Here is a 13,856-nt window from a genome sequence, read left to right as displayed (position 1 = left end):
TGCCATCCCTCAGAGGTGTTGTAAGTATGGCTTTTTTAGTTAAAGGTTATTTTATTTCTAATTGCTCTACGTTCTTAGTATCATTTGAGGGCATGTTTATTGAAAAGTGAAATAAGATTTCTCTGAAGATTCTAAATTCTTGTGTTTAGCTTATTTATCACTTAAACCACCATTTTCTACTAAACAGATTTTAGAACATCGTATGTTGTGCTTTTTCCACTAAGGCTTCCCTGATCAGAACCTCTTACCCCTTATCTTTTTGTAATATACAAAAATGATGTAATTTTTCTTATATTATTTCAGGCTTCCAGGTCCCTCTAGGGTGCCAACAGCAGGCAACAACAGCAAAGTCCAGGGAGCCTCTAATTTAAATAGGAGAAGTCAGAGCTTTAACAGCATTGACAAAAACAAGCCTCCAAATTATGCAAATGGCAATGAAAAAGGTAAGTGTTGGCCTATTACATCATTATGGCACAAGTCTAACGCATTGGTCTTATAAATTACATGCTAAGTCCAATATTTGAACAGTGTTAATGCCTTTTGGAATGGAGTTGTTATCAGTGTGGTTTCATGTTTTCTAACTGCCCCCTCCTGAATTCCAGTTTTCTTCAGGGCTTTTTTTATCTGAAGAATATTTTAAGAGAGTAAACTCATTTATTTTAAAGTGGTTAATTATAAACCTGAGCATAAAATCTGTTTCCCCAAAACATTTCCTCCTGGTTGCATATAAATAGCATTTCCTTTTATCTTTTTAAGTTTTAGGAACAATTATTATAAAATCATAAATCTGTATTAGGTTTGTTTGAGTCTTTAGCTTCAGTTGACATAAATGCCATAAGTGTTCTGGGAATCAAAACTTGAGTTGTAATTGGGATGGGTATTTCATCTTTGATAGGAGCAGGACACAGAAATAATGTGATCTTCGTTTTCTCTAAAGAGACAAATTATCCATGTTTATTTTATTTTCTCGATTAGAGTACAGGATAGAAATACCAGATCACAAAATCATTGGGGAAAAAAGACACTTAGTAAAAATCTGTGTTAAAGGCAAATTATATTTTAACCAGATGATACACAATTCTCTGTGTTGTGCACAGTGTACATTTAATGAGTGGCTTGCTTGATACATTACACTGTGGAGCATGGGTTCATGTAAGAGACTGTGCATTTCACATCTAAACCATAAGAAAATCAAGAAACTATACTCTCGTAGGCACAGTGACTGTGTGAGGGACTAAGGCCTGTGGCTGGCTTTTGAGGTAGTTTCTTCAACTTCAAAGAACTTTAACTTCACTTTATAGTATTTAACTTTCTATGCAACAAACAAAACAAGAAGTTCAAAAGTAACAAACATGCTTAGTTAGTAGAATAGCTGGCAAATTCAACCAGGTAGGAACTTTTTTGCTCAAATTAGATCATTTCAAATTGTTTCATGCAGAAGATGTGATCTAACAACCTTCTCTAATTTAGACATGAATTGACAGATAATCTATGAATCAGACACTTTAGTCAAAGTTTCTCTTGCTTTAAAACAGAATTGGACAGAACATAAATCTCTGAAGGCGAGGCAGTGTCTTGATCCCTAGAATATTCTCTGCTCTTGAGTGGAGTGGGAGGAAAAGAAAATAATGTATAATTGGAAGTCAGGAGTTTTTCTTTGAAATTTAAAATAACACCTCTGATTTAGGAACCTAAGAAATTTTACTGGACACTTATACTTTTTCTAAGGGAAAGGGAGACAACACTTACAAAAGCTTTCTTCTTTGGTTTGTGACTTTCCTAGGAAGTGTCATACAAAGTCTGTATGTGCTATGAAAGTCTAAAGGAAAGTTCATTTAGACATACAATGTGCTGGATGGACTGCTCATATACCCAGTTTAAATGCAGGATTCTACAATTATGTAATATTTTTGCAAGAACTACTAATAACATTGGCAAAGAGATTTAGAAATGCTTTAGATAAATGCAAGCTGGTGCAGCCACTCTGGAAAACAGCATGGAGGTTCCTCAAAATGTTGAAAATAGAACTGCCCTATGACCCAGCAATTGCACTATTGGGTATTTACCCTAAAGATACAAATGTAGTGATCCAAAGGGGCACATGCACCCAAATGTTTATAGCAGCAATGTCCACAATAGCCAAACTATGGAAAGAACCTAGATGTCCATCAACAGATGAATGGATCAAGAAGATGTGGTATATATACACAATGGAATACTATGCAGCCATCAAAAGAAATGAAATCTTGCCATTTGCGACAACATGGATGGAACTAGAGCGTATCATGCTTAGCGAAATAAGTCAAGCAGAGAAAGACAACTATCATATGATCTCCCTGATATGAGGAAGTGGTGATGCAACATGGAGGCTTAAGTGGGTAGGAGAAGAATAAATGAAACAAGATGGGATTGGGAGGGAGACCAACCATAAGTGACTCTTAATCTCACAAAACAAACTGAGGGTTGCTGGGGGGAGGGTATTTGGGAGAAGGGGGTGGGATTATGGACATTGGGGAGGGTATGTGCTTTGGTGAGTGCTGTGAAGTGGGTAAACCTGGTGATTCACAGACCTGTACCCCTGGGGATAAAAATATATGTTTATAAAAAATAAAAAATTTAAAAAAAAAAAAATTAAAAAAAATAAATTGGCCAAATTTGAAACAAAAAAAAAAAAAAAAAGAAAGAAATGCTTTAGATAATCTAACACTTTGGTTTCATAATGTATCGAAATTTTTGGTCATGTGAAAAGTTTTTCTGTATTTCTGGTGTCTAAAAGTAAAAACCTAAAGGTAGACAAGGATTTCTATTTTTTCATAGCCATTCAACTTCTCTGATGAACAAAATTAAGAAGTAGTCATCTTTACAATACCCACAAGGTGGAGACAGACAACATACATTATAACGTTTTTGATTCAAAAAAGCAGATTTCCTTAGGTCCACATCTACAGCAAAATATCAGGGTTTTCATTACTTTTAATTCCCAAATAACTAAAAATTCAATAGAATTGAAATATTTATAATATATCCAATATAGACATTAAGTGTCTGAAAACTGCCGATAAGAACTGAAGCATAAACTGCATCCTATGACTGTTACATGGCATTTTCTATTAACGTGGAGTTACAACTTTAGCAATACAACCAATATCAATGTTTCTAAATTACCATGCTATTTTGTATTTCTAAAATATTATCTTGGCACTTGGGTGGCTCAGGTGGTTAAGCATCTGGCTCCTGATTTCGGATCAGGTCATGATCTCAGAGTCGTGAGATGGTATGTCACATCAGGCTCCGCACTCAAGGTGGAGTCTGCTTGAGATTTTCTCTCTCTACCTCTCCCCCTGTCCTTTTTGCCACATGTGCACACACACTCTCTCCCTCTCTCTTAAATAAATAAATAAATAAATAAATAATCCTTTAAAAAATTATCTTAAATTATAAGAGCAAACAAAACAATAATAAACATCACACACAAAACAATTTATAATTTACTCTTTAGCCTATTAGAATGGTCTTTTTGGATAGGAATGTTTTATTAATCTTTTTGACATGGATATTTATAGTGGTAGCACAATCTATATAAAAATAGAAGATTCTTCTACTGACAAGCTGATCTCTGTCACAGACTGGCCTGAGTACATATCCTAGATATGATCAAGTAAGGTGAAAACTAAGTCAAAGTTTTCATATGTCACACTATTATAATGAGAGAATTCAGAAAGTACTAACTTGAGTATTCTAATCAATTGCTATTCCTTTTTTAGTTATTAGAAAGTATAACATATAAATTTAATGAATTAAGATGTTTTACTTGAGGGATTAACCACATTGTCTGCAGTGTGTTCCCCGAATGCTTCTACGTGGAAATATACTTTCTACTTTCTTTAACAAGTCTTGGGTGATGTGTTATATGAACCACTTGAAGAATCTCTAGAACATGTGATAGGAAATAAAGATTTATTCACAATTAAAACAGTTTCATTTCCCTATTAAAAAACATACTGTTGAAATTACAGTAGCTTTGTACCGTATAGCATTGTAAAACTAAATTATTTTCAAGTTGTGTGACTGATGAAAGGAAATAGAGAAATCACAAACTACCACTTCGAAAAATCCATCTAATATCATCGTGTTACTAATACAATTCAAGAACTAGGGTGTTCATTTCACCCTTTTACCAAATGAGTTCTAATATCAGTGAATGGAACCATAGCTGCTTCTTTGCAGGCCGAAAAGAAACGTTGTTACAGTCAGAGGCCATGGGGTGGCACCCTTCTGCTGAAATAGAATGTCGGAACAGATTTTTTTTTTTTTTTTTTCCACAAGAAATGGTGATGTGAGGATATCGCTGTTTGTGGAGAATTTATTCTGAGAGTCTCCAGTTTCTTCTCTCGGTGACCTACCATTCAGATACTGACAACGAGTAATATGTTCTGATGTCAGCATTTATCAGTTTGCCTATATATTATGGGCAAGATGTATGCTTTAAAGAAAAATTAAATATGTGTTCCCTGGAAATCAGGGATCACTGAAAAGAGTGCCCTGGTTCATTTATATCTACACTTTCCATGTTTGAAGCAGCTTATCCTAAGAAATCATTCTTGTTGTACAAAATTTGGGTATTAAATATTTAAAAAAAGCCACACAGTTTCATATTATTAGGAATGTAAATATCGCTAGATTTACTTGGAATTCAGTATCTGAATTATGCTCGGTAAACACTTGTTGCTTGACAGAGTTTGTAGCGGAGAGTTGTTTTTTATGTTGCTAAGAAACGTGCCACGGTACTGGAGGGCATTTTGCCATCTTTTGATTGTTTCTTCCAAGTGATTCTTACATTGTACCTGTACATCTACTAGGGAGATGTCCTTTCTGTTCTCCTGGGTCCTAAGAAAGTGTCTTCTGCTGTGGAAGGTTCACTTTCCTTTACACTCAACATAGATTGAAAAGGATTGATACTGAGAATTTGACAACATCGCTGTTAAAATTTTAAAACTATAAGTTTAATATGAATGTCGCATTAGTCATGGAACTTTGACTGCTAACATGTAGCTTTCTGATTCTTAATTACCTTCTTTTTTATTGCTGTTGTTGTTAATTGCTCTGAAATTACTGTAGTATCAAAAAACTAAACTGTTTATTTTCTTTTTGAGGCAAAGCAAATATATTTTACTTACTATATTGCTTTATTTCCTTGAGACTTAAAAAGCCTAAAATAAATGTCAAATGAAAATTATAGGCTAAAATTAGGGATTTTCATGAGATAATGTAAGTAAGTATGTATGTTAGTTGATACAATTAAAGAGACCTGAAAGTAAACTGAGGGTTGCTGGGGGTGGGGGATAGGGTGACTGGGTTATGGACATTGGGAAGGGTATGTGTTACGGTGAGTGCTGTGAATTGTGTAAGCGTGATAATTCACAGACCTGTACCCCTTGGGCAAATAATACATTATATGTTAATAATTTTAAAAAAGAGAGACGAGAATATATGTTGTTTGCTTATGTATAAATGCTTACATGTTGAGGTGTGCACGAATTATACATGCCTGTACATAAATTACATATTTTTTTCCAAAAACTGGCTGGTGAGTGAAAGCTTCCCTAAATTTCACGATACTCCACAAAGTGGCACTGTAACATTGCATGAGCAGAACGGACAGCTCCCCTAGGCTCCCTGTAATCCCATTCCGTGTTTCTGTTAGGTCATCCTAAAGTTGACAATTGAAACATTGCACGAGTAATCATTCATGGAAGGCCATGTGCTCAGGGGAACAAGGGCCCAGTTGGTAACAAGACATATTCGGATTTGAATGCTACATCTTTTTAAATTAAAAAAAAAAAATAAATCCTTTAAATGGTTCAAATGTATTTTGGTGTGTTCTTGTGAAATGAGAATCTAAGGTGACTAACTGCCATGGTCACATCAATAAATCATTTCCTTCCTTTCACAATGACCTGTGATACTGAAGTTTCCCTGTGTTTAGCAGGGATCAGAGATAACAGGGAGTACAGTGTCCCCTACATAGTGAATGCTTGAAAATACATGGTGCTATTGTCATCATTTTTGTTACTTGGTGTATTGTTATTCTGTTGTTACTTTTTTAAGTTGAAAGCTGGTTTGCTTGCCTCCAAGCACCATACTATTCAGCAAGGAAGAAGAGGTAAATAGGTTGAAGCCCATCACTGCGTCCTTTCTCAGACTAATGGCACTGTTGGCAACATGGCACTAAACTCTAAAGCTAGCTAACATTCCACAGAGAAATGTCCTTATCTAAACTTTCCATAAACCTGTTGTGACTATTCAATTTGTCTATGTGTATTAATTTTACTAGAATTAGATTGGCATTTTTTCCAGGTCATCAACTGTGTGTGTGTGTGTATGTGTGTGTGTGATAAGATAACTAAAATTTAACTCTGTCAATTTATATATTTTCTAAGCATGAATTAAAATTTATTCCTATATCAACTCAGAAGGATGATGCAGGTAGGTTGCCCAAGGAGATAGTATATAAGGTACTAAGTAGAAAGGGTCTCCTATCATATTCTCCCCACTTATATTTGGCTCATTCAAGGAATTACCCTTAAAATAACTTCACTACTGTGACAAAATGTGGCTTTCTGGAGAGCCACACCAGCAGAATTTGTGGGTAGGCAGTGAACACATAGAAACAAGAGAGATCGAAAAGCCTCCAAAATTTAGAGTCAGAAAAACCTGAGCTCCCATTTTGATTTTTCTCTTTTCTAAGTTTTTTATTATATGTGTGAATTGGAACAAGTTGCTTTTGCTTTTTAAGCTTCAGTTTTCCCATTTATAATAAGAGAAATAATAAGTATATTGTAGATTATTAAGGGTTTAAGTGAGATCCCCTGTATGAAGAGCTTTCCGTGTGATACTGTGGATCAAAGTGTTTGGGGAACAAGTAAGCAGTTGATAAACAATATTATTTGGTTGTAGCAGAGCTGATGATGGGGTATGTAGAGGTGGAGGAAGAGGAGGAAGGAAAGGAGAATGAGTGGAAGAAAATTTCTCTTTAGGGTCTAGAGACCAGAAGGCACGGCTGAAGGCAGAGACAGGCTCTGCAAATTCAAGGCAGATCCATTGCTAGGCTGCCTTTAAAAATATGTGCATTAGATATCTGGGCATTTCCTCATACCTAGATAACAACTCATTCAGTCAGAACCTGAGTTTTCAACATTCAGGTAAATACCTGTGAGACCGGGCTACTTAACATTGAACGTGGAAATCAGAGAGACTAGAATCTGTGGCAGTACCCACTTCCGAGGAGCTGGCGGGCTAGCTTTTTCTCCGCTGCTGTCATGCACGCTTGACTGTGAGGAGTGCAAGGTGACTCTTATTATTCCAATGCCTTTGTGATGTATAACAACTATGATTTGCCCTCTTAATGAGACCTGAAGCACCTCACTGTTGCTCAGTAAGACAGGCTTTGGACAGATTGAGAGTGGAGCTTCCAGAAGTAGTTTCTATGTGGGTACTCACCTGAGAATGCTTTTACACTGTTACTGTGACCATGGCTGTGGTTTGGATGTGGATGTCATAATGTTGAGTCTCTCCTGACTCATTTCTGAGAGTAGTGGTGTTGAAATTCCTCTTCTGCAATTGAACTGTTGTGGCAGTCTATCTAGCTGATGGCTATACACTTCAGAAGCCTCCTGCCACATTCTCTTCCACCTTTTTCTCATTCCCATGAGAGCTCCCAGGCCCACAGAGATAAGAGTCTCCTGACTTCTTAACCGAGTTGCAGTTGCGGATACACAGAAGCTCCACACTAAATAGGTAGCCATCAGGAAAACCTGATGGGCTTCTTTTGTTTGAAGAGCCTCTTGCCACAAACTGTCAGGCATCCAGTGAATTCAGAACTGGATGAGGCTCTGAAAGTTCACAGGGCAAAGAATATTCATGCTGCACAGCTAGGGAACATTTAGAAATTCAGCCCCATTGGGTACTGTCATAAGAAACATTCTTGAGAGTCGATACTGTCAGCAATTGCCAGGATTTCTGAGTCCATTCAACCTTTGTTATTCGAAACCTGGTTTGTGACCGGCAGCATCCTCTTCCTCTGGAGCTTGTTAGAAATGCAGAATCTCAGGGCCCACAGCAGATCTGCTGAATCATAATGTGGTGTGTAGTCCATGGGCCCTCATATCACTTACATGCACAGTAAACTTTGAGAACCTCTATTAAGTTGAACACGTAGAATGTCAAACAGTCTGTGCACAATCATAATAGGCATGGTCTTTGCTTTAATGGAACCTACAGTATAGTACAAAACAGGCAATTTTACCAGAGTTATAATGGTTATAGGAGAGGAAATAATAAGCTATGGAAAAATGCAAAGGAGCCACTGAATCTGAACTTGATACTGGGATGATCAGAAATGGGGGTAGGGATAATGCTTTTGGTTTCTTTTTTGGTTTTTGGTGGTGGTGGTTGTTGCTGTTTTTTCCGAAGCAAGTGAGGTCAAAGTTCAGACCTTACCAATAAATGTGAAATATTCTGAAGACATATTTGGTAGGCATTTCTTTTTTTTTTTTTTTTTTTAAGATTTTATTTATTTATTTGACAGAGATCACAATTAGGCAGAGAGGCAGGCAGAGAGAGAGAGAGGAGGAGGAAGCAGGCTCCCTGCTGAGCAGAGAACCCGATGTGGGGCTTGATCCCAGGACCCTGGAATCATGACCCAGGGGCCCCTGGTAGGCATTTCTAACTGCAGGTAGTCAGTGTGTTCATTCTGCTACTGCGAATGATTCAAATTATGATGAAATGTTACCAGTTTCTGGAAGGGATCTTAATGTGTAAGTGAAAAAAATTTAGAATTACCTGTATTTAAAAGAGATTGAAGTACCCATATTTAAAAGAAATTGAAGTAAAAGATTAAAATCCATTAATAGAGAGTGAATGTATTTGAGACATTGGGTACTTTGAAGCTTGTTGGATTTGTTTTGAACTGTTTTCCAGAACACTTTAATGTTTATGTACAAAACTAATGGATTTCTACAAATATTCTAGAAAAGGACACAATTACAGAATTAACATGAATACTGAAAAAATCAATTTATCATCATAGGTTGTACACTTTGCATATACCATGTAAGCATTTTGACTTTTCAGTAAACTATTACATTTTCATGTAGAGTATGTATGTACAGTCTTATACTAACTTTTGCCAGTTGAAATATGGAATTGTAGAAAAGCAAGGAGTATTAGAATTAAAGTTGTATACAATTTTTGTAAAAATTATTTTTATTAACATATAATATATAATTTGCTGCAGGGGTGCAGGTCTGCGAATTGTCAGGCTTACACACTTCTCAGCACTTACCATAGCACTTACCCTCCCAATGTCCATAATGCAACCACTCTCTCCCTACCCTTCCACCCACCAGCAACCCTCAGTTTATTTGTGAGATTAAGAGTCTCTTACAGTTTCTCTCCCTCCTGATTTCATCCTCTTTCATTTTTTCCTTCCCTTCCCCTCAGACCTCCTGCCCTGCCTCTCAAATTCCTCATATCAGAGAGATATGTCTTTATATCTTCCATATATTATATGGAAGACATATCAGATATGTCATATCAGATAAATGTCTTTCTCTGATTCACTTATTTTGTTCAACACAATACCCTCTACTTCCATCCACGTTGTTGCAACTGGCAAGATTTCATTTCTTTTGATGGCTGCATAGTATTCCATTGTGTATATATACCACATCTTCTTTATCCATTCATCTGTTGATGGACATCTAGGTTCTTTCCATATTTTGGCTATTGTGGATGTTGCTGCTATAAACATTCGAGTGTACATGCCCCTTCGGATCACTACATTTGTATCTTTAGGGTAAATACCCAGTAGTGTGATAGCTGAGTCATATTGTAGCTCTATTTTCAACTTTTTGGGGAACCTCCGTGCTCTTTTCCAGAGTGGCTACACCAGCTTTCATTCCCACCAACAGTATAGGAGGGTTCTTCTTCCTCTGCATCCTTGCCAACAGCTGTTGTTTCCTGACTTGTCAATTTTAGCCATTCTTGCTGGTGTGAGGTGGTATCTCATTGTGGTTTTGATTTGTATTTCCTTGATGCAGGGTGATGTGGAATACTTTTTCATGTGTCTATTGGCCATCTGGATGTCTTCTTTGCAGAAATGTGTATTAATATCCTCACCCATTTCTTTCTTTCTTTTTCAATTTTTTTTTAATTTTTAATTTTTTATAAACATATATTTTTATCCCCAGGGGTACAGGTCTGTGAATCACCAGGTTTGCACACTTCACAGCACTCACCAAAGCACATACCCTCCCCAATGTCCATAATCCCACCCCCTTCTCCCAACCCCCCTCCTCCCAGCAACCCTCAGTTTGTTTTGTGAGATTAAGAGTCACTTATGGTTTGTCTCCCTCCCAATTCCATCTTGTTTCATGAAATCTTGCCATTTGCGACAACATGGATGGAACTAGAGCGTATCATGCTTAGTGAAATAAGTCAAGCGGAGAAAGACAACTATCATATGATCTCCCTGATATGAGGAAGTGGTGATGCAACATGGGGGCTTAAGTGGGTAGAAGAAGAATCAATTTTTTTTAAAGATTTTATTTATTTATTTGACAGAGAGAGAGATCACAAGTAGGCAGAGAGGCAGACAGGGAGAGAGGAAGAAGCAGGCTTGCTGCTGAGCAGAGAGCCTGATGTGGGGCTTGATCCCAGGACCCTGAGATCATCACCTGAGCCTAAGGCAGAGGCTCAACCCACTGAGCCACCCAGGTGCCCCCCTCTGCACATTTCTGAATTGGATTACTTGTTCTTTGGGTGTTGAGTTTGATAAGTTCTTTATAGATTTTGGTAACTAGCCCTTTATCTGTGATGTCATTTGCAAATATCTTCTCCAAATTCTGTCAGTTGTCTTTTGCTTTTGTTGACTGTTTCCTTTGCTGTGCAAGAGCTTCTGATCTTGATGAAGTCCCAATAGTTCATTTTTGCCCTTGCTTCCGTTGTCTTTGGGGATGTTTATAGGGAGAAGTTGCTTCAGATGAGGTCGAAGAGGTTGTTGCCTGTATTCCCCTCAAGGATTTTGATGGATTCCTGTCTCACATTGAGGTCTTTTATCCATTTTGTGTCTATTTTTGTATGTGGTATAAAGAAATGGTCCAGGTTCATTGTTCTGCATGTGGCTGTCCAATTTTCCCAACACCATTTGTTGAAGAGACTGTCTTTTTTCCATTGGACATTCATTCCTGCTTTGTCGAAGATTAGTTGACCATAGAGTTGAGTGTCTATTTCTGGGCTCTCTACTCTGTTCCATTGATCTGTGTGTCTGTTTTTGTGCCGGTATCATACTGTCTTAATGATGACAGCTTTGTAATAGAGCTTGAAATCTGGAATTGTGATGCCACCAACTTTGGCTTAATTTTCTCATTTCTCTGACTACTTGGGGTCATTTCTGGTTCCATACAAATTTTAGGATTTTTTGTTCCATTTCATTGAAAAAAACATTGATGCTATTTTGATAGGGATCATGTTAAATGTGTAGATTGTTTTAGGTAGCATAGACATTTTCACAATATTTGTTCTTTCAATCCATGAGCATGGAATGCTTTTCCATTTCTTTGTGTCTTCCTCCGTTTCCTTCATGAGTACTTTATAGTTTTCTGAGTACAGATTCTTTGCCTCTTTGGTTAGGTTTAATACTAGGTATCTTATGGTTTTGGATGCAATTGTAAATGGAATCGACTTCTTAATTTCTATTTCTTCTGTCTTGTTGTTGGTGTATAAAAATGCAGGTGATTTCTGTGCATTGGTTTTATATCCTGATACTTTACTGAATTTCTGTATGAGTTTTAGCAGTTTTGGAGTGCAGTCTTTTGGATTTTCCCACATAAAGTATCCTATCATCTGCAAAGAGTGATAGTTTAACTCCTTTGCTAATTCGGATGCCTTTAATTTCTTTTTGTTTTCTGATTGCTGTGGCTAGGACTTCTAGTACTATGTTGAATAGCAGTGGTGATAATGGACCTCCCTGCCATGTTCCTGACCTTAGCTTAAAAGCTCTCTGTTTTTCCCCATTGAGAATGATATTCTTCACATGCGTTTCATAGATGGCTTTGATGATGTTGAGGTATGTGCCCTCTATCCCTACAATGTGAAGAGTTTTGTTGAAGAAAGGATGCTGTACTTTGTCAAATGCTTTTTCAGCATCTATTGAGAGTATTGTATGGTTCTTGTTCTTGCTTTTATTAATATATTGTATCACATTGATTGATTTGTGGATGTTGAACCAACCTTGCAGCTCAGGAAGAAATTCCACTTGGCTGTGGTGAATAATCCTTTTAGTGTACTATGGGATCCTACTGATAGTATTTGGGTGAGAATTTTCACATCTGTGTTCATCAAGGATATTATTCTGTAATTTTTCTATTTGATGGGATCTTTATCTGGTTTGGGGATCAAGGTAATGCTGGCCTCATAAAATGAGTTTGGAAGTTTTCCTTCCATTTGTATTTTTTGGAATAATTTCAGGAGAATAGGTATTAATTCTTCTTTGAATGTTTGGTAGAATTCCCCTGGGAAGCTGTCTGGCCCTGGGGTCTTTTTTATTTGGAGATTTTTGATGACTGCTTCCATCTCCTTACTGGTCATGGGTCTGTTCAGGTTTTCTGTTTCTTCTTGGTTCAGTTTTGGTAGTTTATAGGTTTCTAGGAATGCATCCATTTCTTCTGTATTGTCAAATATGCTGGTGTATAGTTGCTCATAATATGTTCTTATAATTGTTTGTATTTCTTTAGTTTTGGTCATGTTCTCTCCTCTTTCATTCATAATTTTATTTATTTGGTCCCTTTCTCTCTTTTTTTTTTTTTTTTGATAAGTTTGGCCAGGGCTTATCAATCTTATTAATTCTTTTAAAGAACCAGCTCCTAGATTTGTTGTTGTTGTTTTTTTTTTTTTTCCTACTGTTCTTTTGGTTTCTATTTTATTGATTTCTGCTCTGATCTTTATGATTTCTCTTCTCCTGCTGGGTTTAGGCTTTCTTTGCTGTTCTTTCTCCAGCTCCTTTAGGTGTAGTGTTAGGTTGTGTACTTGAGAACTTTCTTATTTCTTGAGAAAGGCTTTTATCGCTATATAGTTTCCTCTCAGGGCCACCTTTGCTGTGTCCCAAAGATTTTGAACAGTTGTTTTTCATTTTCATGAATTTTTTCAATTCTTTAATTTCCTGTTTGATGCATTCATTCTTTAGTAGGATGCTGTTTAGCTTCCATGCATTTAAGTTCTTTCCAACTTTCCTCTTGTAATTGAACTCTAGCTTCAGAGCATTGTGGTCTGAAAATGTGCAGGGAATGATCCTAATCTTTTGGTACAAGTTGAGACCTGATCTATGACCCAGGATGGGATCTATTCTGGAGAATGTTCCATATGCACTAAAGAAGAATGTGTATTCTGTTGCTTTGGCATGGAATGTTCTGAATATATCTGTGATGTCCATATGGTCCAGTGTGTCATTTAAGACCTATATTTCCTTGTTGATCTTTTGCTTGGATGATCTGTCCATTTCAGTGAGGTGGGTCCCCTACTATTACTGTATAATTATCAATGTGTTTCTTTGATTTTGTTGTTAATTGGTTTATATACTTATCTGCTTCCATGTTATGGGTATAGATATCTAAAATTGTTAGATCTTCTTGTTGGACAGACACTTTGAGTATGATATAGTGTCCTTCCTCCTCTCTTATTATAGTCTTTGACTTAAAATCTAATGTATCTGATATAAGGATTGCCACCTCATCTTTCTTTTGATGTTCATTAGCATGGTAAATTATTTTAAACCTCCTCACTTTCAATCTGGAGGTGTC

The 13,856-nt window shown here is 36.7% G+C and overlaps 1 protein-coding gene across 7 annotated transcripts in view; it reads left to right on the top strand.

The window, feature by feature from the left end:
• Positions 1-13,856, top strand: part of NAV3 (neuron navigator 3) — a 597,791-nt gene that overhangs the window by 375,762 nt on the left and 208,173 nt on the right. For all 7 annotated transcript variants that reach the window (XM_045069074.1, XM_045069076.1, XM_045069075.1 and 4 more), the window contains one exon: positions 304-443. In XM_045069074.1, coding sequence (XP_044925009.1) covers positions 304-443 — 140 coding nt within the window. The remainder of the gene's footprint in view (positions 1-303; positions 444-13,856) is intronic.

This window comes from Mustela putorius, unplaced genomic scaffold (genome assembly GCF_011764305.1).
Source record: "Mustela putorius furo isolate JIRA1106 unplaced genomic scaffold, ASM1176430v1.1 tig00003911_pilon_pilon_pilon, whole genome shotgun sequence".
Taxonomy (NCBI): Eukaryota; Metazoa; Chordata; class Mammalia; order Carnivora; family Mustelidae; genus Mustela; species Mustela putorius.
Note: the sequence above shows the minus strand (reverse complement) of the source record. Positions and strands in the feature narration are given on the sequence as shown.